We start from the raw sequence: 22,882 nt of genomic DNA on the forward strand, positions 1-22,882 counted from the left end.
ATCTTACGAAAATGCCTCCTTGTACAATTAAGATAAGGCCTAATGCTCAATGCGAGAACTTGTAAATAAAAAATAACAATCCAAAGTCACGACACGGCATTTTGTTTGAAATAACATAAATGCTCGATACGTTGGTGAAACGTCTTCTGAAGTGATGTTACAGACAATCGGAGAGATTATGACGACAAAACATATATTAAGGGTGAAAGCCATGGGTGTGCGGGTCAATGGGTGACGAGCGGAAAGTAAAATAACCGTTTACGTGGAAATCTGAAGGTTGCACAAACACAGCTCAAAATGTATACGCATGTATAAGTAAATAAACAAATTTCCTTGGTAAGCGGCTTAAAAAATACATGAACATTTTCTCCTAATTAAAATAAAAAATTTCTAACGATCTTAATAATTTCGCTTTAGAAATCCATCTTGATATTTTTGAAAGCAAACTTGCGTCCAATAGCGAGCCGTAAGCCCGCGGCATTATTAATGGATCCAGACTGTTCAAGTAAAGAACAGGAAGTAATTTTTCGCCTATTATAACGGTGGCTATTGACTGCCAACGAAGCAAAACCGAAGTGACATGTGCGTGAGTAGTATTATTCTAATCGTGGGGAATAACGGAAAATTGTCCGGCGTGCAATTAAACTGTCCAGTGATTATCGGTGTCAATGGAAATTAGCATGATTTCGGCTGTGCAAACAAAAAAACTAGCTGGTTCATGTTACTGGGAGCATGATAAAATATATTGGCATTTTATAATACTGAAATGATAATAAAAAAGAGCAAAAAAGATGTACAGGACGTATAAATTATTCATTCTGTTAATTAGAAACTGTTACACGCTTCCTTGGGCACACAAAATCATTGACCAAAACAAATAAAAATAACCGTTAAAATTTAATTAGAAGTACAAGTAAATTTAAGCTATCACTAAAAGCTTCCTACATCAGTACTCTTACCAATTACAGGTGATCAAATTAAAGAGCGTAAACAAAAACACGTGATCACAGGAAGTCGTCGTCGTTATTCGTAACGTCGAGTTATAAGTCGTAAAGTTAATGCAGGCGCGACAGGAAGTACCCACAATGGTACGGATGTGTGCAACTCGGAAAGGGCCCGACCTTGTGCAACGGATAGACAGAGGGCTATTGTCACGGCAAAAACGATAAAAGTGAGGTCAAATCGAGATCCTGATTAAGATAAGCAATTGAAAAAAACTTTTCGATTTGTTTTACTTATTAAATTAATTGGTTCCTGTGAGGGTCTCACAACCCGCAATACAATTGATTATGTGCCGTCAATTTATTTGTATTTAGAGGGTAAAGTTGCAAAGGGATTTTAAAAAAACAAATACACATTTACATTATTTCATTCAACAAATATAATACTATCGTTCTGATTATTATTTCAAAAATACTAAAGACGATACACGGATAAAAAAAAATTAAACGTTAAGGGTTTCGTTTTAATACACAGGTCTTGTATAAAGCGCATGCTAAATTGCAGCAATTTTCAAACGGTCGTAATTTCTCGGAATGACAAATGAAAATAAAGCCGACGTCTTAGCCTAACGGGAAGGAACTAAAGGCACAATAATTGTTAGTCGTGGTGTAATAGACGGTTTTCGCTGCGATCATAAAGGAGGCGGCCGGAGCTTGTGCGCCAGCTTTCAGTACAACTGAGAAACTATCGGAAATCGAAACTTAAATCTTTCCAACAACTTAATTCCACGCGAAATGGGTGCGGATAGTAAATTACGACTCCTTGTAAATAGTGGAGATGATAATGAGATTAAAAGTGTGCACATGGATGTAGGAATGGATAAATACGCGAGTTTTTACATCATGCAGATATGCGACGGCCAAGAATTAACTACAAATCAATTATAGTAATATTCGTTTAGCCAATTGCAGGTATGTGAAGGATTTTAATCCTAACGATGTAACATCGTCGACGGAGATGTTTATATTTGTGATCAATATGTATAAATCACAACCCCAACTATAAAATATTTTTTCAATCCCACGAAACAATTTGATTATAAAAATAAATTATAATTAATAAATAAAAATTCTGAATTTCATTTACTAATTCAACGTAACATCTAAACAGCACATTTGCAGTTTCAGCTTTCAGTCCCCAGTATCCCATAAAATACATCCATCATGCCCTACGCTCATCGACATTGAATTTAATGAAAGTTAAGGTCTATATGTACGTCATTAACAGACAATATATTTACTATTATATGAATAGAATTCGGCCAGATTGTCACCTGGTGTAAGGTGACAGCCATCGCTCATAAACACTTGCAATTCCAAAATAATTGATGCGGTGCCGACCTTAAAGGAAAGGTGGTAGGTCTTTCATATGTGATAATCAACTTGGGTAGGTACCACCGCAATGTCTATTTCAGCCGCCAAGCAACAGTGTGTAGTCACTATTGTGTTCCCGTTTGAAAGACATTGTAGCCAGTGTAACTACTGGACATAATAAGTCTTAACATCTCATGTCTCAGAATAGCGAGCGCAGTGGAATGGCAAACAATACTTCGTAATTCAAGGTGTTAGATGGTGTTTTTACTGTTTATGGGCGGTCGTATCGCTTACCATCAGGCGAAAGGCAAGCACGTCTCGACATTCAAAGCAATACAAAACAAAAATACAACACGAATCAAGCAAGCACTTGGGGTTATTTGTAATCAAGTTAATGAAATCACGATTGTTTGGGGACCTTTCTTAATCCACGTGCTGTTATTGAATAATGCCTCGGGGTTGAATTATAGACCCTCTAATACCGATCTAGATAAGGCCAAAGCAACTGGACTTCAGAATAGTGCTTGTAAATTTATTGCCCATGGACATAATGTACGAACTAAACTAATATTAACTAAAGCGAGTTCTAATGATCGATGTTAACATTGTGAGCTAATTCGTAACAGTAAGTATAGGGGTGGAGTTTGTTTACAAGAACTAACTGTAGCTATTTATGTTTGTTTTAAAGAAAAATAAGGAGAAGTTCTGGCGTCCTTACTTCAATGCTGGGAATTCTTTCAATTCAGGGAATTAATAATTCCCTCGTGAATAACTAACATGAAGATTCCTGCCAGGACCTAATAAACGAAACTACAGTAGATCTTCTCGACATAAATGTTGGTGGTAAAAAAAACACTTGGACAGTATTGTAAGGTCAGAAATACTACCACTTTTACCTAAAAAAAACCGATAATTTATTTTATTTATTTATTTTATTTGCACTTCATATACAAAATTGTACATAAGCGGACTTAATTCCATAGGCTTTCTCTCCCAGTCAAACTTAGCGTGGAACAGAGATATTTATCGTAGGTAGGATAATCTACCTAATAACTACGTTATTCAATTAAATTATGTAGGTGATGGACATGACCAGATTTTATAAAATGGCCTAAACATCATCATCAGCCGTAGGATGTCCACTGTTGAACATGAACAGCCCCTAAAAATTTCCAAATTGACCTATTGGAAGCTACCCGCATCCACCGACCTCATGTAACTTTTATTAGGTCATCTGTCCACCTCGTAAATGAACGTCCGACGCTGATGAAACGCCTTACACGGCTTCTTAAATCGGAGATATTTTTTCTCTATATACTTAATACAAAGCTTGTAGATTACTAGATATAAAGGATAGGCTTTATTACCAGGCAACACGTGCCTTTATTCTTAATTTGAATAACTTAGATTTGAATAACCCTCAATACGTCTGATACCTACAGAAACATCTATTACCAATCTACTCCCGTCTCTTAAACATCGTGACTACCAAATTGAGCAACTCCTTAACTCAATACCGATAAAAGTTAATCACTAGTAATTAATAGTTGTAGTTATTAATGTGACACTTAATATTATCTCTGTTGCAGACACTCCGGCTAGATTAGACGCTCGTACTATCTTATCTAACGAACCAGTGAATATGGACTTGGAATAAATTATACTAACTTTACACCACAATGGCCAGTCATTTCAATTAGGTAGTATTGGGGATTTTCAATATATATTTATATAATAACATTGTTACGGGCCGATGTCTGTAAATTATAATATTGAAGAAAAAATTATATGTGGGGTCTTCATTACAGCGAAAGAAGCTAAAACAGCAGTTTTATTAGGTTTATTCAATGTGTTGCTAGAGGTCTAACTTAAAATATAGATTCCATTTTATCCTGGACGAATAAAAAACTGAACTTTTATCCCGGAAAAGCCTTTTCAGGGAGCCCCGAACATAAGCCAACACACGATATAATATAACCAATTGAATGACGATGATATTTTTATCATGTCTTGTTGGAAACTATTCGTAATTCAATAGGGCATAACCGATGCGACTATGAAGAACGGAATTTGAATTTCTACGTCGAAACAAAATCTTTATTGTGATTCCCAAAATACATGTTTCGAATTAGGAAGTATGGTACAGAAAGCCCCTCCTAATTCTCTAGGTAATGACTCATAAGTTTTAAGAAATTCATTACATTTATCTATTTTAAACCTTTTATAAATAAACATAATTACAGATAAGGTGGTAGGAAACAAAGTCTATCATTAAAATTTGATTTTACCAGATATTAAAACTGGAACTGCGGTTCTGTAGCAGAACAACTCGCAAATGTCTCTTAAACCAATCAAATTTCTGATCGATGAGGTATCCGATACTTAATTTGTCGAAACAAAACAAATTCACACATTCCAATTACAGAGGAATGCTTTGTTACCGTGACGGTGAGAGAATTCGCGTGCAACCACTAGTATTATGATCGGCCGTGTTGAGAGTCGTACCGGTGTACTGAAAACTACTGAATAATTCACAACCAGAGTAATCGATATACAGCGCGATAAACCCACTACTGGAATCGATTTCCCTTTCAGTAAATACGTCGTGTGTGCTGGAATATAAAACGAGGTAAATCATGAAGTGATTGTGGGACGCGATTAAACTACGTAACCAAACGTAACAGGTTATTTGTTAAAAATTAATAGCATGAAATATTTTGTAGCAATGAACGAGAAATGTGGGAATGTATATTTGATTTCAGAGTTCAAACAAAGATGCTTTCTGATGTAGATATTGCGAAATCAAAGCTGAGTTACAGTGCAACTTAGCCTGTTACAAAGAATCTTAATCTAAAAGACAAAAAATAACTCCAATAGAAATCAGTGGCATTGTTATAAATGAAACACTTTTAATTAATTAAGAGGTGCAAGTTGTTAATAAACTTGAAGTCAAACGAACAGAAGGTGCGAACGTGAAAGTTTAATTAATTAACTAAAATTGTACCGCTTAGCGTGGGGCGATCCGTTTTGTGCGATAGCAGTCAATAAGTTTGTGTTAATAGTAAATAATTGATACTTTAAACGCACATTATATTCAATATCCTTAAATAAACTCTATAAAATCATTTATAATTATCTAATAAAACATTAGTGCGATATAATCTTGTTTAACGTCATTGAAAGTAAAAGGTTGAGAGAACACAATTTAATAAACGACGCAAAGAGAATTTAAATAATCATCTGATCACTTAAAACAATTGTATTAAAGTAACCCATGAATCACCGTAAAATTGAATATTCAGACTACGTACAAACCCTGATTGTTGCAAGTTCATTACAATTTAATGAAAATGTTAATACGCTTAAATAAACGTTAACTAAGATACATTTCATTATTAACCTTTTAGTAAAGAAGAGGCACTTTCAGTAGCTTGACAAGGAACTTTCTACGATAACCACATGACGGCAGAATAGGTCTCAATTACCATCTCAGTAGACAGACGTCCAGACAAAGCAAAATGCGATATTACAACTTAATTATGTTTTAATGGTAATTTATGTTGAGCCATTTCGCTTGTTAATGAGCATTTTCATTAGTGTTGCATTCGACAACGGATAAATAATGAATCTTGATAATAAAGAGACAGTTTCAAATGATAACAGTACTAGAATGTTATGAAGCATAAACCTCATATCAGAAATGAACGAAATAGAATTAAATAAAATGAAAATGTGTTTAATATCAAACCAGTGTTTGTCTTGCCACTAAAATGAAATAATTAATACTGTTGCTAAAATAGAGCACTGATTTCTGATTCATATTAAAAATTAAAAGGTAAATTATATTAAAACTTTATAATATAGAATAAATCTTGTACATGGCAATATACGAAAAAAAGAAATTGAAGAGCAATTGCCAAATGATAGATAGATTGCGGATAGATACTTTAAAAATCACTACAATACAATTTAATATGCAATATAAACTAAAATATTACGTGAACATAAACAAAATCGAACTAAATAAATGATTGAAAAGCGGAACAAGAATATAAGCGATGCATTAAATTAGCGAGAAAGTTAAAATTGTATGCGAAAACAACGTGGCGCGGTGCAAAACGTTTTGTTGTCGGAGGCCTAACGCGTGACGGGTAGCTCGTAAGAGCCGGCTGACCCCACGACCCACGGGATGAAGATACGACCACACTGACGGATAATTAGACCCTAAGGTACAGCCAGGCTTGGATAAACAACGCCAGTGTTCACTGTTCACCATGTTTTCTCTCAAGAAATAATTACAACGTAAAGCTATAAGAAATTGAGTGCTAAAAAGCCATAACTTCTTTATAATCGTGTGACGATGTACAAATGTGACCTGACGACCTGCGAGATGAAGATATAACCACGTAATTAGATGCTAAGGACGGAATGACCTTCAACAACGGTAAATTTACTGTATATTTTCCCTATACAAAGTTTTGATTAATAAACAATATTGAAATAATGCCGTGAAAGGTTCTTGTCACAGCTATATTAATAATGGGTTGTACGTATCTCATAATAACCGTTTAACCCTGCGACCTGGCTGGATGATATTGCGTCCACAATACTCGATAATTGCAGTCCAAGATTGAATAGGTGTTACAAAACCAGTTAATTGACACTATCGTTATTTATTACATTCTGAATTTCCTTGGTGGTTACTGGCATTTGACCATATGAGAACGATGTTTCAAAGATCAACGTTTGTGTGTATATTATAAGACTTTAAGCTCTGGGTTTTCGGATGATCAATTACTTTCCGTGATTACTATGTCAATAAACAACCTAAGGCATTTGTATAATTGATCAGGTATCGTGTGGGTTCAAGCTATTATTGTTATCAGAGAAATTAGGGAGCGCAACTGACATTTAAAGTAGAGAAATATTGAGACTTTTTGGACCTCTGTTATATCTGTTATCAAATATCTCTCAGTGGTAACACGATTAGGAAGACTTGTTACCCAACAATCGTTACAAATCCGTTACCACAAATGCTTGTAAATTCAACTACCAACATGCTCTGCGCGAGCGCATAAATCCGTGTTATCGTCAGATTTGCGTCCAGTTTTGAAGCGGTCGGCGCGCCGGGGGCTGCGTAAACGACCATTGTGCTTGATTTTTGCCATATTACTTAAGTTATCGGCACTGCGTAGCCGGGCCACTTTCCCGGTGCTTTCTAAATCCGCAGGAAGATTAGCACGCAACTAAAACACTACCGGTCGGTGGTATTGTGCGGATTTATTGCACAAAGTTATTGATATTGTATGCAAAAATATCTACGACTTTAATATTCATTGAATAGGGTTTAAATTTACATTGAAATGCGGTGTAAATTTATTCAAAATTATGTTCTGTGCCCTGTAATACAGAATTAAAAACAACATTCTGTGCTCTTCGAAGCCCTAGTTCCAAATATATGATGTGTAATGGTAAGTGATTCGACTGTCAACATCGTTAAAGACAAAGAATTTGGGTGAGGTACTCTCTGATATGAATATATAAGGATAGGCAGTAAGCATTAAGCAGAATCTATGCAATTTGCTGCAAATGCACATCAAGCATACAGCAAAAATATTATTGTAATTCTAGCCACTGCTGTTATTTCAATGGAAAACAAGTCACAAACTACATAAATTTCAACTTTTAGTATAAAGCGAAATACTAGAAGTCAAAATCACGAAAACCAGTTTTTGTTTGACGATAAAAAAAAATCTAGAAAGTGTAACAACAAACAGTGTACCAAAGTCGTGTATCAAACTAATAGACTGTTATTTTTTGCTAACACTTGTCATAATAAAGTTGAATAACGCTAACCAGGTACTGTGCCGGTGTTTTTGATCCATCGACAGTAACTCATACTTATTTCTGCACACAGCGCAGACAGATGATAATCTTTATTTCCGTGCTGTCAAAATGATCGTTGCATCCATTTCGCGTTTCTATAACAATAATTCAATGCGCGAATGAGTTATTGTCGGAGTTATCGGGTGGCTTTAATGTGTGTAAAATATTTGCATGTAAAAAATAATAACTCATTTTAAAATAAATTTCATTATCTTTATAATATTTTCTTTATTTAGCTTATTGAGGTGTTAGTAAATTTGACTGCCTCGGTGGCGTAGTTGTAAGTGTACACGGTACAAGTACAACTGCCGCGCTGAGGTCCTGGGTTCGAATCCCGGGTCGGGCCAAAATAATTGTGACTGGGTTTTTGGGAAAGCACGTAAAGCCGTTGGTCCTGCGCCTGATCTCTCTCCGGTCATGTCGGATTGCCGTCTCACCGAACTATGAGGAGTGAAAGCACAGAGAGTGCATCTGTGTATTGCGCACACACTTGTGCACTATAATATCTCCTGCGTACCTGGCTGATCTCCGTTGAGATTGGCCGCCGTGAACCGAAATNCGGCTAGGAGGGATTCACTTTCAGTATATGAAACCTTGAGATTGGGAGTAAGTAATGCTTAGATGTATTTCAGACTTAAATAAACCATTTGGCTTTGTATAGGCGACGTAACCATTACTTACTCAATACAAGCCAAAAATTTGGAATTGTGCCCATATCGGCAATTGGTACGCCACTTTAGTTACCAAAATCGCGTAGATAATAGCGATACATCTCTGCCTACCCCTGCAGATGGTAAAAGGCGTGATCGCATTCTTTTCAAATTGGCTATCTGTATTTTCACCACAACTCCGCATAAAGTTTAGCGCGGTGTGCGGCATCGCTGCCGATGGTATCTTGCGTCGACACCGCGAGTTATTGGCCGCGCGACACACCACTCAGTATTCACCCACATCTGTACACACGGAACGTGATCCGTGTCGCAATCGGGTTCTTTAAATATAGTTTACGTCGTCATTAAAATGTAAGTGCCTATCACTACTCAATCCATGCGAGGATGATGAACTTTATGGATGTTGCAAAAAGTTTTGATTATAGGGAGATGTCTAATGTTAGTAGGTGCCTTTGTACGCTTGCTAGGTGAACACCAGTTCGTTGTATTTTAACTAGATCCTTTCCAAGACATATCTTTATTTCCTAAGTCAGGAAGCGAGGTATGGCCCGCCTGGTAGTAGTTCAACACTATCCATGTCTTGAACAGTGCTAGTGGCAAAACCAAGCTGCTAACCAAAAAATGTTTTAATGTGTTAATTGCTGCTACTGAATTTGAAACTTCAAGAGAAGAAGCTACACCGCCCACCAATATGAACATTGTAATTCTTTTAAAGGAAAGATCGTAATGCTTGCAAGCACTGAATGGTCCATCTTAATAGTCAATATTATGATATTAATAAAACGCAAATTGATATCAACGGGCCACCCGTTTCCACATAACACATTAATCTAAAATCAATGGGAGCACGTCACAGCGATCGTCACCGCACAATCGAGCTACAGGTCCAACGAGAGCTTTCCCTGACAGATCGGATCGTGTCTGACATCGCAGATCACACGACACGATATTGATCAATTTGTTGTATAACATATCAACTAACCTCGCATCATCAAGGGTGGGAGTTAGGTGTATTCCTTTTGGGTCATTTTAGTATTTTTTATTTTAAATTAGAGTGAGAGAGGAATATTAGTAAAAATTAGAAGTGATACTGCAACTATATTTAATGTTTATATTTTTAAGGAGTATAAACGGCGAATGAAAAATATTGTTATAGTAACGTGTATAGAAAAAGATATTTTCTTATATCGGTAGGAATAATTTTGATTACTATATAGGACTTTAAGATAAAGATAGCTGCGGAGTCCTATACACCTAAATATTCAACTTTACAGGAACATAACATTGATTATAGTAAAGTAGGAACCTCGCATTGAGGCCGTACTTCGAACATTCGTCTTAAACATTCGTTCCATACATTTACGCCGAAGCGTAAGTGTTACGGACGAGAAAATATAAATATTTACCAATAATTGCCTTAAAAAATCAATTTCCGGTTGTTTTGTAAATTTTAAACTACCCAAATATTCTTTATTAAATTGTCAATCTGGTAGTGGTCGCAAATTAATGTGATAGATCTCTAGGAGGAGTTGCACTGAATGGAAAATTTTCATTATCAAATTAGGGTGGAACAATATACAAATTATAAAAAAAATTAAACAATCAAAGTAAAGATAACATATTGTAGAAATATGTTTGTTTTTTATATGTATAAAGTTCGTATGTATTAAGCTTTTAAAAATATAGTTAGCGGGACGTTTTGCTGAAGCCACCGTCTTAATTTAATAACCCAATTAGCCACTTTTATCCCGTATACAAACATTAACATGAACAATTTCAAAATGGATGAAACTCAATCTTCGTCGCATATTTAAATGGCATAGTCACCTAAAGACATCGCAACCAGCACTCACGACATGATGTCTATCGATATTTGATATCGAACATTGTTTCACATCGCATTTCACGATAGATTTGTTTGCAAACTAATTATTATCTATTTAATCTCCATGTTCGACGCTGTTGATCTAGAATCTACCGCTATTTCTCTGGTTGAAATGTTTTCTAGCATAGATAATTTATTAGATGAGAACTTTGATGAAAATGTATCCGTTAAATATTATATCAAACGTGACGTCAAAGAGTAGTCAGAAAAATACATTTGTTATCGATAATATTGGGGTCGTATTGAAAAATCAATCTCACATTTGCCATTTAGCATTAGCCATTTATATATTGGACTCTAATAAATGAAGCTTAAGTTCTCACATATTGTGGCTGAGTACATATATATATTAAATATGACTTAAGATGCTGATTTGATAGCGTCTCAATAGCGATTCAAAGGTTAACTTATAATAATATATTTAACGGAATCGTAAATTGGTGAAAGCAGAGTACAATTACGACACTGAAAATAAATAAGTTTTTTCATATTAAATTAAATATTAAAAAACCTTCACGCAATTACAAGATGCCGTCACATTTCTTCAATTCAATAAAATTAATATCAAAGTGCAACCATCAAAATTCGCTTTCATACGCGCTCAACGCGGCCAACCGACGGGCTTCGGGTCCAGCCGCAGCCCCGGGGAGCGAAAGCTACCGGTCGCGGATGATAAGTTCATTAATCACTTACACCGGCTTTATCTTTGCTTGTAAGCCGGTATCCGCCGTCGATATATTGCGCTCGAGTTTTGTTCAGGCATTTATGTTTAGATTAAAATTGGTTCAGATTGTGCGGATTTTGCACGCAATTCATGTATCATATTTTAATTAACACTTGATATTATTAATAATTGTATGTTATAAGAATAAACAATGTGTGATTGGTCGGTCTTCAAGGTCTAGGTTTTGAAATGGTATCTTTTTAAGTAACTTTTTTTATAGTTTCGTTCCCATATAAATAGTTGAAAACACCGCTGATTGCAATCACAATTATGTATATCCTAATTCAAACATTACCCAGAATTTCAACGGGAATATTTTAAAATGCCGCCATTCGCAGTAACGTCAGCAGACTCGCATAAATAACACTCACGTCACATAAAATGTTTGTTCTGCTCCTTGAATTTTAATTCAGACAAAATTCCGCCATTTCTTTATCTTCTCATATATAAAAATTATCTCTATATATAGCCAAAACACATTCATCCGTCCGTACATGGCGGCGATCTCGTAAAATTATAATTCGTAAACATTTTGAGCATATAATTTTTGTTTATAAGGAAGTCATCAAATCGAAAGGCGGTTATTGATATTTCGAAATTTAATGTGAACACGTAATCAGATGAAACTTTTGTCTTTTTTATAAGTGACTAGTTTTTGCCGGCGGCTTGCCTGCGTGATGCGTGAAAAAGATTTTCCGAGATAATGAGTCTATAGCACTCAGGAATAACGTAGCTTCCTATTAGTGAAAAAAAAATCGAAATCGGTTTGGTAGTTCCTGAGATTAGCGCGTTCAAACAAACAAACTCTTCAACTTTATTTATTAAGTATAGATTTTATACACAACAGATTACAGAACACTGGTATTTTCACGCTAAATTGGATAGAAATCCCATTTGCGTGAAAATATCTCATTGAAAATTGACCTTTACAGAATATGCACTATTTCGCGAACTAAGAATGGTTAGACTGTATCATGAATTACATACAACAGAATTTGAACTACTTATTGTAAGCAAAAAATATTTCTTTAAACGGCAAAATACTTCGAAAATATTTTATAGTCGCAATGAACTTCTCTACTATGGTTTAGGGGACGTGAATTTTTTTGCATTCTTAATAAAAATGTGCCCGGAATTGAGCGCTCTCCATATTATGGCGATTCCCCTTATTTGCAGCGCATCAAGGGTCGAAAATAAGTTCAGCAAAACTTTAGTATATGTGTAATTAAACTTTCTTTCAGATTACAAATTATTTTTGTTATCAACTCTTTTGTGTCTTCTAACTTTACTATCACTAAGGATTTCAATAAAATCAAAATATCCAACCGATACATAATGAAAAATTGATATGATATCTTAATACGCAATACATCAGGCAATAAGACAGTAAAATTGTGCTAAAAAATAACTTTGCCCTTGTACATATCACATTGCAAATCCCTTAATCTTACCTATCAAAAGTGATATATCGTTATGCAAAACAAAATGCATAATATTATAAAATATGTAAACATAATAATCGTAGGGACATAATTTTATAGCTAGATAAATAATGTATCTTATCGTATATTCATTTGAAGAAAAACAATTATTTTCTAAAATTACGTATGCAGAAATGATCATGGTTCCTTCGTCTGTGCCGTGACTACAAAGGCTGCGAAATCTTAGAAACGTCGGGAGACAATTATAAAAACGCGATGAAATCCGAAAAATATTTTCATTTATACGAATAAAAATAGTTTTAAAAATAACAATGTGTTGCCGAGAAACACTGCGCTGCTATGAAACTAGCAGTTGATTCAACAAACGACGAATAGACGATCTTTGGTTACTTAAATCACTGTCATCTCCTTTAGAACTTGTAGATATTTTATATCTGCTTCAATGACGTAGTTGTATTACAGTATACACGGTCACGATGTCACGGGTTCGATCCCCGGTCGGGCAAAGTGATACTAGTTTTTTCTATTCAGTATCAGCCCGGAGTGTGGAATTTGTGCCCAATATGGCGATAGGCTCGCCCCTATCACATCATGAAATAATACACACGGCGGAAAGTGGGTGTAGCTGTAGCCCCTTTAAATAAAATAAATAAAATACTTTATTTATCACGTAGGCGAACAAAGTTGCACTGATACGTCAAAACAAAGAATAAGTAATTATTATTTCTAAACAACTAAAATAATTAACTACTTTCGCGAATAAAACATTACCTACCTAGCTCATTACGAACATGAAATTATTATTTATTGGAGAGAAAAGCCGATATATCACTATAAACTGTTACAATGGATGTCTGTACTTTTACCTCAAAGATCAGTATAACGGATAGTCATGTCAAAATCTGATACCAAACGTGAGAACTTACTGCGAAACAGTGAAAGCGCTTTGGGGAATATTGCGTTTAATACGTACAAATAGGTATAAATTTATATACCGACATATTATCTTGTAATTTATAAAACTTTTAGGGAGTGTAAAGAACATTTTGTTCAATATTCGACCTTGATGTAAAGAAGTTTTAAACTGTAGCTTTTTATACGTTTTTATAAAGCAGTATAATGGTAAATTAAACTCAAACATCAAGCCTTTATCCTCGACATGGTAGGTAAAAGTGCAACCACACCACCCACCATGTGTGTCCCATGGGATACAAGGCGAACCTATCGCCATATTCAGCATAAATTCCATACTCAGCTGATGCTGAGCAGAAAAGTCCAATACCAAAGTGTCCGACGTTTGACTCGAACCCGGGTCCACAAGGTGACAGTCGTACCGCGCACGAAACACAACTACGCCACCGAGGTAGTCAGTATAATATCAGGAACATCACTGGTGGTAGGTCTCTCATATGTGAGAGTCCGCCTTGGTAGAACACAGCAATGTCATACCGCCAAGCAGTAGTGTATAGTCACTGTTGTGTTTCAGTTTGAAGAACATTGTAGCCAGTATAACAGCTGGACATAATGAGACTTATCATCTCATGTCTCAGGATGGCAAGCTAGAGAATACCTAACAATACTTTGTAATTCAAGGTGTTGCATGGTGTTTCAACTATTCATAGGCGTTCGTATCGCTTGCCATCAGGCGAACGGCAAGCTCAATTAGTAATTGAAGCAGCAATAAAAAAAAACATCAATGGTAAATCAGTCTCAAAAGTAATATAGTCCATGTTACTTTTTTCAAATCTCCACACAATTAGGTTTTTCGTGGTAGCCGCCGCGAGCGTTAGAAAGTGCTAAACAGACGTCTAGCGTAGTCAATCATTATAAATTATGATATAAAGCCAATTTGTTGTGATCGCAGCCGTGATCGTTACGGATGACGCATGGTGACCTCTGGAGAGAAACTGTACAGTCACCACTTACCGTCCGGAGCGGAATGGTAGGTTCGGTTAGGACGAGCATTTAAATTTATGGATTGAAACGTTAATGCTCCAAAAAGTATATGAGGACAAATGTACGTAACAAATGTATGTGATGTATATAAAAAAATTAAAATATTCTGATTTAATGAATGCTGGCAGTGAAACATAAGAAAAACATAAGTGTCTATATATTTCTTAATTCGTATTTCTAGTACTTTACAATTTACAAATTTATATTCATACAATTACTATCACAGTTCGCCAAAAAGAATTTGACTAAAAGTAAAACGAACATAAATATGTAGGTATAGTATATGTTTATTTAAGTCCCGCTTTAGACTTTTTCAGGATAAAATAAAGCTTATGTTTTAAGTTAGACCTCTAGCAATACATCGATGAAAACTGCTTTCATTTGTATAGGCTTCTGTTGCTCTAAAAAGACCCCATATAATTTTTTATTTAAATCAATAATGTAAAAAGATCAGCTACAATTTGACTATATGTCAAGATAAATTAATCCAATAGGTTTTATACAATATAAATTAACCAAATAAAACCATTTAGGTTTTATGTAGGATCAATAAATCATGCCAGTAAGATTAAATCGAATGATCTCAAAACAAGAAATTAATATACTATGTCCATAAAACGAGACGATATTTTGTTTAGTTAATCATGAACTAGTATAGTGATATTGATATATTATTCACTAAATAATATATTCTTATTAATTTAATGAGGTTTGCATATTCATAATATATTATGATGTGCAAAGCCTTCTTAAAGGATTTCTTATTCAGGTCATTTTACTAATGTAAATTAATATGTATACATGTAAGATTTTTGTTCGATTTATTGTCTATTCATAGGTATAATGAGAAAACAATATCTAGCCCAACTTCCTTCTGTAAACAGAAAAGTGTGTTTGTCCAAGCTAATTAATAATGTTTATGTATTTATTTAAATACCTATCTATAACTATATTATAATATATAATATATGCTACAACTCAAGATCCACACTAAATTTAGAAATTGTGCCGCACATCCTTATAAACTACCGGAGCTAAACTAAAGCAAATTACAAACATTTAACAGACTCTGGTTCAAAGTGTATACTTAATATCTTAATCATCAACAACAAATATATTAATAATTATTATAAGTATAGATAATAATTACTAGGGTTTTTTCAACAAAAAGCAAATAAGTAAAAAGCAAATCCCATGGAACTGGTTACTTTCAATTGCATAGAATTTTAATAACTCCAATATCAAGAATGATTATTTATTTATAATTTTTTGCAGTAAAACTTTTCAAATAAACAAACCTTGAAAATCATTTTACGTTTATTGTTCTCCTGGTAGGTAATACGCGGAGAACATTCACATTCTGCTTATGACATCTGTTATTTCTTCTTGATAATGTTAAAAGAATGATACATAATAAATGAAGCAAAAAAGAACAAAATACCCTACTTTTTTAGTCGCATCGATTCAACATCTTTATAATGAGAGTAAAAAGTTCAAAATTAATACTGACATCAGCTTTCTCAGTTCCTAAGCAGGTCTTAGTAAATAAACATTTTTATTGTTTCTCCATACACAACACCAAACGTTTCAACAACTTCAATTCTTCTTTATTAGCATGGTTTGTAGCCACTCGTATTACCATATATTAAACACTCTTATCACAAAGGCATAAAGTTGTAAATGTAAACTGACCTGATGCTCCCTCAGCTTCCTGAGCAGCTCGTGGTAGGTGGCGGACTTGGCGGCGGCGAGCGACGGCGGCGGCAGGCGGCCCTCCATGCAGTGCAGCCAGCGACGCAGGCAGCGAAGCTCGTGCGCTGTGTCTACAGATTAAACATAATCAACAAACATTAAGAATACTTTGCATACTACTTCTTAAGCTAAAGGCTGAAGGATCTATTTCGAAAGGCAAGTCGGAAGAATGGACGTTAAATGCTACAAAAGTAGCAATCTTTTTTTACTAAGTGCATATACAAACCCAGACAATATGTTTTAGAATATACTATAATTAACATTTTATTTGTTCAAGACGGGACTCGAATCCAACATCTTATTATACTCATTGGCAATTTCAACCTGCCTTAGAAACAAACATAATTTCTGTACACCGCCATCTATGTGAACTGCTAAGAATAATTTCACATTCAAACTGACAATGTGTTCATTAATTAAGCACGAATACTAATAGATGGCGTTAGTAGTTCTAACACAATAGTTTTCCATAGAGGATTTTCTTGTAATTTTAATTTCGAATTATAAATATACAATACTAACCAACTGCATCAGGATTATCTTCATCACGGTTCTGCTGTTCAGGACTGAGAAGCAGGCGAAGGGCTTCCCACTTTATCTTCAAGTGTTCTATTCGCCATGTTACCTATCATAACATTTTCAGTGAGAAACAAAAATTACCTCTTATTGCGTTTTTAGTACTATTCAGTAATGATAGGTATAACGACTCCTGCGTCTAACATGTCGTCAAACTAGTAATATTTAACAAAGAATTTAATAATTTTACTACAACTACATTACATTGTAGTCAGTAGGTGTCTTGACATAGTCAATTTAAAACTCAGCAATCATCATCAGATTTCTATTACAATTATCTCCGTATATTATTCTTAAGCGTAAGTTACAATAAGGCCACTACGGTGTAGTATTAGTTCTTACTTCTCCACTCGCTTCAGGGATCCGTTCAAGTATAGCGCTCGCCTGCTCGACGAACTTGATGCGACGCGGCTCCACTGACACCAACTCGGACATGCGATTCTGGAACAAAATATGAAAACAAAATTAATTCAATAATCTTCAATGAATGACAAAGTTAGGATGAGTAGGGAAGTGTTATGGAAGTCAGTTGAATAGGATACAATGAATTTCATACCATTTCACAAGCGAGTAGCTCGCCCGCCTTATGGTACAAATGCAATCTTTAAAGATAAAAGACTACTTAACAGTAGTCTGAGTATTTATAAGAATAGATACTCAGACTATGCGCTAAGTGCGGAAAAAGGAGCTCTTCAACATAGTACATATTCTCTTGTTTTTCAGGGCCAACTGCATTGAGTATATACTAATATTATAAAGTTGTAGAGTTTTTTGTTAGTTTGATCGTGCTAATCTATGAACTACTAAATAAATTTTGTTTTTTTTTTCACTAATAGCTAGCTACATTACTCCCGAGTGCTGTAGGTTACTACTTATTTTGGGAAAATATTCACCCCGGAAACCTTTTGTCACGTAGCGGTACCACCGGCAATAGCTAATATTATATAAAAGTCTATGAATCTCGTAATCTAAAATTATTTAAGTAACGAGACCCGTATATCTGTGCAATGATATCCTTCTTGAAATAAACCATTATCATCAAGCGTATGCTGGTGTAGAGAGTAGTCGGATTTTTAAGTCCAATTAAAATCCCATATATCCAGTCCACTTTGCATAAGTCCCTACAGTAAAAGACTTACCATCCTCAATTTCCTACTGGACAAATTCTCGGGACTAGAATATATCTCCTCCTGCACGTGTGTGAGCCACTGGCACAGTTCGTTGAACTCGGCGATCAGCTGGTTGAGCGACCACTGCCGGTTGAAGCCGGACGTGGGGTTCAACAAGCGCGGCCCGGTCAGCAACGCGGTCGAGTTGTGCGACTGCAACTCGCCGTTTGCCTCCTGGAAGTGTAAAATATTTTTTAAATATTAAACGTTAAATTGAGGAACGAGGGATAGAAATAATGTGACTATAGCCAATAGTAATATTTACAGTTGTGGATTTTTTTACTACTAATATGACCATGCCGTTGTCATTGACAGTGCAACCATCGTCAAAACTATAACCTTGTTAAAACTCAAACCAAATTAAAAATTTCAAAAATTTCAACGTCGGCTATGTTAATGAGATGATTATTGACCCTTAGGGTGCACGGGTGTATCTAGTCATTTTAGTTGGGCACGTGCCTCATATATCAAAAGACAACTTCGTATCCTTAAAATTACTGATTTGGTAATTTTGGTGTTTTTACATAAGGAGTACTACGCTACTTCAAGATATAAGAATGGAAGTATTGGTGTAATATACCTGTGGATGACTGCAGGTGTTGATGATCTGATATGATGCCTCTGCAGCAGCGGCCAAAGATCGTCGCCGGCGCTGCCTCCGCTCGCGGTCGAGCCCCACGAGCGCCGCCACGCCTCGCGACATGGCTCCTTCCTGTAATACACGTTCCATGTGTTAACTAGCTGATTAGACTACTACTATCTGAGGGAGGCAGGTAGAAGGTACTAGAGATGTCAGGAGTATTATTAAAGATGCTAAAATATTCAATCAGGCTGTATCTACCCATAATCTATACATACAATAAAATTGTGATAGGCCGATGTCTGTACTTTCTAGATATTGAAGAAAAACTAATAAGGAAGGGTTTTATTAGAGCAACAGAAGACAAAACAACAGTTTTTAGTTTTTGTTTGTATGCATGTTTGTACACGCATCACGCAAAAACTACTGCATAAAATTGAATGCAGTTTTCATCGATAAATTGCTGGAGGTTTAGGTTTTAAAAATATAGGCTTTATTTTTATCCCGGGAAAGTATAAATCGGGACTTTTATTCCGTATTTTATGTATGCTGTACTCATGTATGCTACTGTTCGTTATTAATTTATGTATGTATATAAAAAATATAGTTCAAGGACAGAAATCCCACCTCTTTTTGGTAAGACTGTGGTACGGCCTCTCGAGCTGATCGCACTGGCCCGCCGGCGGAGCGACCGCCGACCGCAGCGACGACAGCGAGAAGCTGCTTTTCATCGCCGAGTGCTCAAAGCCTGTAAACAAGACGTAAAACTTTAATAACATTGTAGTAAGGACCAATTTCGAAAATATGATAGGAAATTAAATTTACAATTACCCAAGTTTCAAGTTTTGAAAAGAATTATGCAAAACTGAGTTCTATCAATAGTGAGATTCTGTTGTGTAAACGTATCAGATGTTTTGAATATTATGTTTAACTACCACATACTCAAAATTAGATGATTATAAAACAGAAGTGTAAGGCTTAATTACGAAAGATCAATAATTACTTCGCTTTAAGATTCGACAATAGTTTCAGGTTTACGCATTGTGAAGATAAAAAAAAACAAGAAGCAGTCGCAATACTCACTTGTAGTAGACATTGTATCGTCACCGGGGGACCTCTAATCGTATCAATTTATTGTTAAATCAACATTAGCTCATCCCGGCTCGTTTGTACTCTCGCTGTACTTTTTGTACTTCCACTTCGTTCAGTTACTCTAAGATGCTTCGTTTTAAATAGTGCTATGGCGACTAGATTCGTTAATTAAAGTTATAAGTACAATAAATATCGTGTAGGTCACGTTATCTTGGGGCAAGACTCATGGGTATGTGGTCTGCATGATTTGGTCGGTGCGTCGGTGGTCACATTGCTTATGCCGAGTGTGTGTGCTCTGTTGTGCAGGTTGGTCTTCGCCGGCCGATCCTGGAAAGAGAAAAGCCATATTAAAAAATGCATATCTCAATATAATATATGGGTAAATAGGATTTTTGCTTGTGGTAGGATATATTTTATATCCGCCCAGATAGCGACCACCTTACAAGGTGTTAAAATCCGCTCTAGTGGCCCACGTTAGCGCGTCGCGTTCATGAATAAGCCTGTGCATGTCCATTCTAACAGGTCAGGGGCCTTATTCTCTATCCGCACGTTATTTTGACAGTGCGTAACAAGCACGTAACACAACCCATCATGTTTAGGACTATAGAAATTTGGCTTACGGAATACCATTCCGCACATTTCTCGAAGATAACACGACACGGCCGCGTTACGCGTTTACACTATCATACAGAATAAGGGCCCTGCATAATTGTCAAGGGTAATCATCTCTCGTCAGTCAACATTCTATTGGACCCCACTCCACTTACCATCAGGTACACTGGGGTCACTATGCTGTGACCATATAAAAAAAATAATGAAGAAACACCATCATAAACATTAATAACAATAATAATAATATCAGCCCTGTATTATATACTTGCCCACTGCTGAGCACGGCCTCCTCTACTACTGAGAGGGAAAACATCAATGCTTGTATAAATTTAGAAATTGTCATAAAAATATTGTTTAAAATTCTCGCGCAGAGAATCTCCATGCAAGCAAGACATTTAAAGTACCGCGTGAGTTACATACAAATAAATAAATTAAATAGGTCTATACTCCATAATAAATAAACCCTCCATAATTTATTAGAACAGTCGCAATTATCTTCACGCGTCATTTTATCGATAGGGAAAGGTAGGCAGAAATACGAGCGGGCAATAATTACAAGCTCACGACATCTAGCGGCCGCCCGCGGCGATTCGTTAATGCACAATTTGCAATCGCCAATAAATGACTACATAATCAGAAACACATGGAAAGTTATTCCTGACGTGATGAAATTAGTTTTAATATATCGATAAAAGCAATTGATTTAATTTCTCTTATGGCACCAGTAGCAATCAGGAGCCGTCATTTACCGCCATTTTCAATAAACAATCAAAACGTTTATTTTCGATCTATCGCGAAAATGCACCAATCAGAATAAAGTTATTTTAGACATGTTTGCAAATAAGTTACTTTGATTGCTTTATCCTCGGAATCGGATTGAAGATTGAGATTGGGACGGTTCATTAATCATTCTTACTTATTCAAGGATCAATTACACGTAACCTGTAAACTATCGCCCGTATTCACAAATGTTAATTGCCTAAACACAGAGCAAAGCCATGAAAAAAGTCTATTTTTAAATACTTTCGGTATGATAACCTTCCCAATGCATAGGCAGGTTGATTGAGATAAAGCTTTATTTCAGTTAGCTGTCAAATAACAAAGCCACAGAAAACGATGAAATTGATAACAATACGCGTTCAAGCGCAGTGTACGTCCTCATAGTATTATTATTGAGAATACGGGAGTAAATGAACGAAAATGTAAAATACGAACCCGTTGAAACCTAATACATAAGAGGCACATAGGTCCCTGAATAAAACGCTTCTTACCTATTGGATACTACCAATTGACTGCTTATTACTCTCATAACAGTATCTTATAGCCGACGAGTCCTCATTGACTGAGTGACCTCCAGTCCACTTCAACGGCCCCAAAACCACTTTAACACGTACACATCTCCATCATATTTGCACCACTACCAAAGTTTACCAAACGGCGAAACCAAATCAAATATTTAAAAACATGCCCTGCGCGCGTACACATTACGGTGGCACGTGAAAATCAATGTCGAACCTTTCACCGAAACAGAAATCAATTGTTTTCACCGAATGGCATCAAGGGCGAGTCTAGGAGTTAGAAAGCAGCAATTTTCCATCAGTTTCACACCAATTTGCGGATTTACAAGACAAATCGTCGCGGCACGACAGCCGCTGTCATTACGGCATTAGGAACCATCCCCTTTCGCTTGATCGTTCTGTTAGTGTATGTTGAACTGACTTAGATCCTGGATCTGTATAATCTCTCTACTTTGGAAAGTTTAAGTTTAGGTTAGTAGAAAGTATATTTTATTATGTGAGAAGCAGAACAATCGTATTGACAACTATCTCCAATTCATTGTCATACATAATTAGGCCCTTACTAATAAACGCTGTATATATCTGTCATAGTTATGGAATTGTTTGTCTCGCTTCTTCTGACGGTAAATAATACTCAATGTAATAAGACAAAACACAATAACGGTTACAGATTTATAAAACGATCATTAATAAGGTTATTGAATAAACATAACATATCAAATCTCACTTACATTATAAATGCGAAAGTTTGTGAAAATGTTTGGATGTCTAGTTGCAACAGCTGGACAGATTTGAATCAAATTTGGCACTCAGGTAGGCCATGTCGAGGGTTAAGACATAGGTTACTTTTATACCCAGTAATTTGTTCCTATGAGAAAATTTTAATCAGATTTTTAAAGAGATGACGCAGTTATATTACATGTA

At 35.6% G+C, this 22,882-nt stretch overlaps 1 protein-coding gene and 1 long non-coding RNA gene across 2 annotated transcripts; both read right to left on the bottom strand.

Moving 5' to 3' along the window:
• Positions 1–16,499: 16,499 nt before the first annotated feature.
• LOC115454075 lies at positions 16,500–18,551 on the bottom strand. The gene is made up of 4 exons (XM_037446041.1): positions 18,347–18,551; positions 17,550–17,648; positions 17,154–17,256; positions 16,500–16,702 (listed from the first exon to the last, which is right to left on the bottom strand). The coding sequence occupies exons 1-4, from the start codon at positions 18,347–18,349 to the stop codon at positions 16,515–16,517; spliced, it is 393 nt and encodes a 130-aa protein (XP_037301938.1). The 5' UTR covers positions 18,350–18,551; the 3' UTR covers positions 16,500–16,514.
• A 441-nt stretch (positions 18,552–18,992) lies between these two features.
• Positions 18,993–22,775, bottom strand: LOC119192209. Its single transcript, XR_005113594.1, has 4 exons — positions 22,690–22,775; positions 20,040–20,375; positions 19,584–19,704; positions 18,993–19,088 (listed from the first exon to the last, which is right to left on the bottom strand). It is a non-coding gene; the product is annotated as an uncharacterized LOC119192209 (long non-coding RNA).
• Positions 22,776–22,882: the final 107 nt, after the last annotated feature.

The sequence above is a fragment of the Manduca sexta genome, unplaced genomic scaffold, assembly GCF_014839805.1.
Source record: "Manduca sexta isolate Smith_Timp_Sample1 unplaced genomic scaffold, JHU_Msex_v1.0 HiC_scaffold_2486, whole genome shotgun sequence".
NCBI lineage: Eukaryota > Metazoa > Arthropoda > Insecta > Lepidoptera > Sphingidae > Manduca > Manduca sexta.

Coding starts and splice junctions, on each gene's coding strand:
- LOC115454075 (XM_037446041.1), bottom strand. Junction 17,257..17,549: donor TCCCTGAAGCGAGTGGAGAA/GTAAGAACTAAT, acceptor ATGTTATGATAG/GTAACATGGCGAATAGAACA. Junction 16,703..17,153: donor AGATAATCCTGATGCAGTTG/GTTAGTATTGTA, acceptor TTTAATCTGTAG/ACACAGCGCACGAGCTTCGC.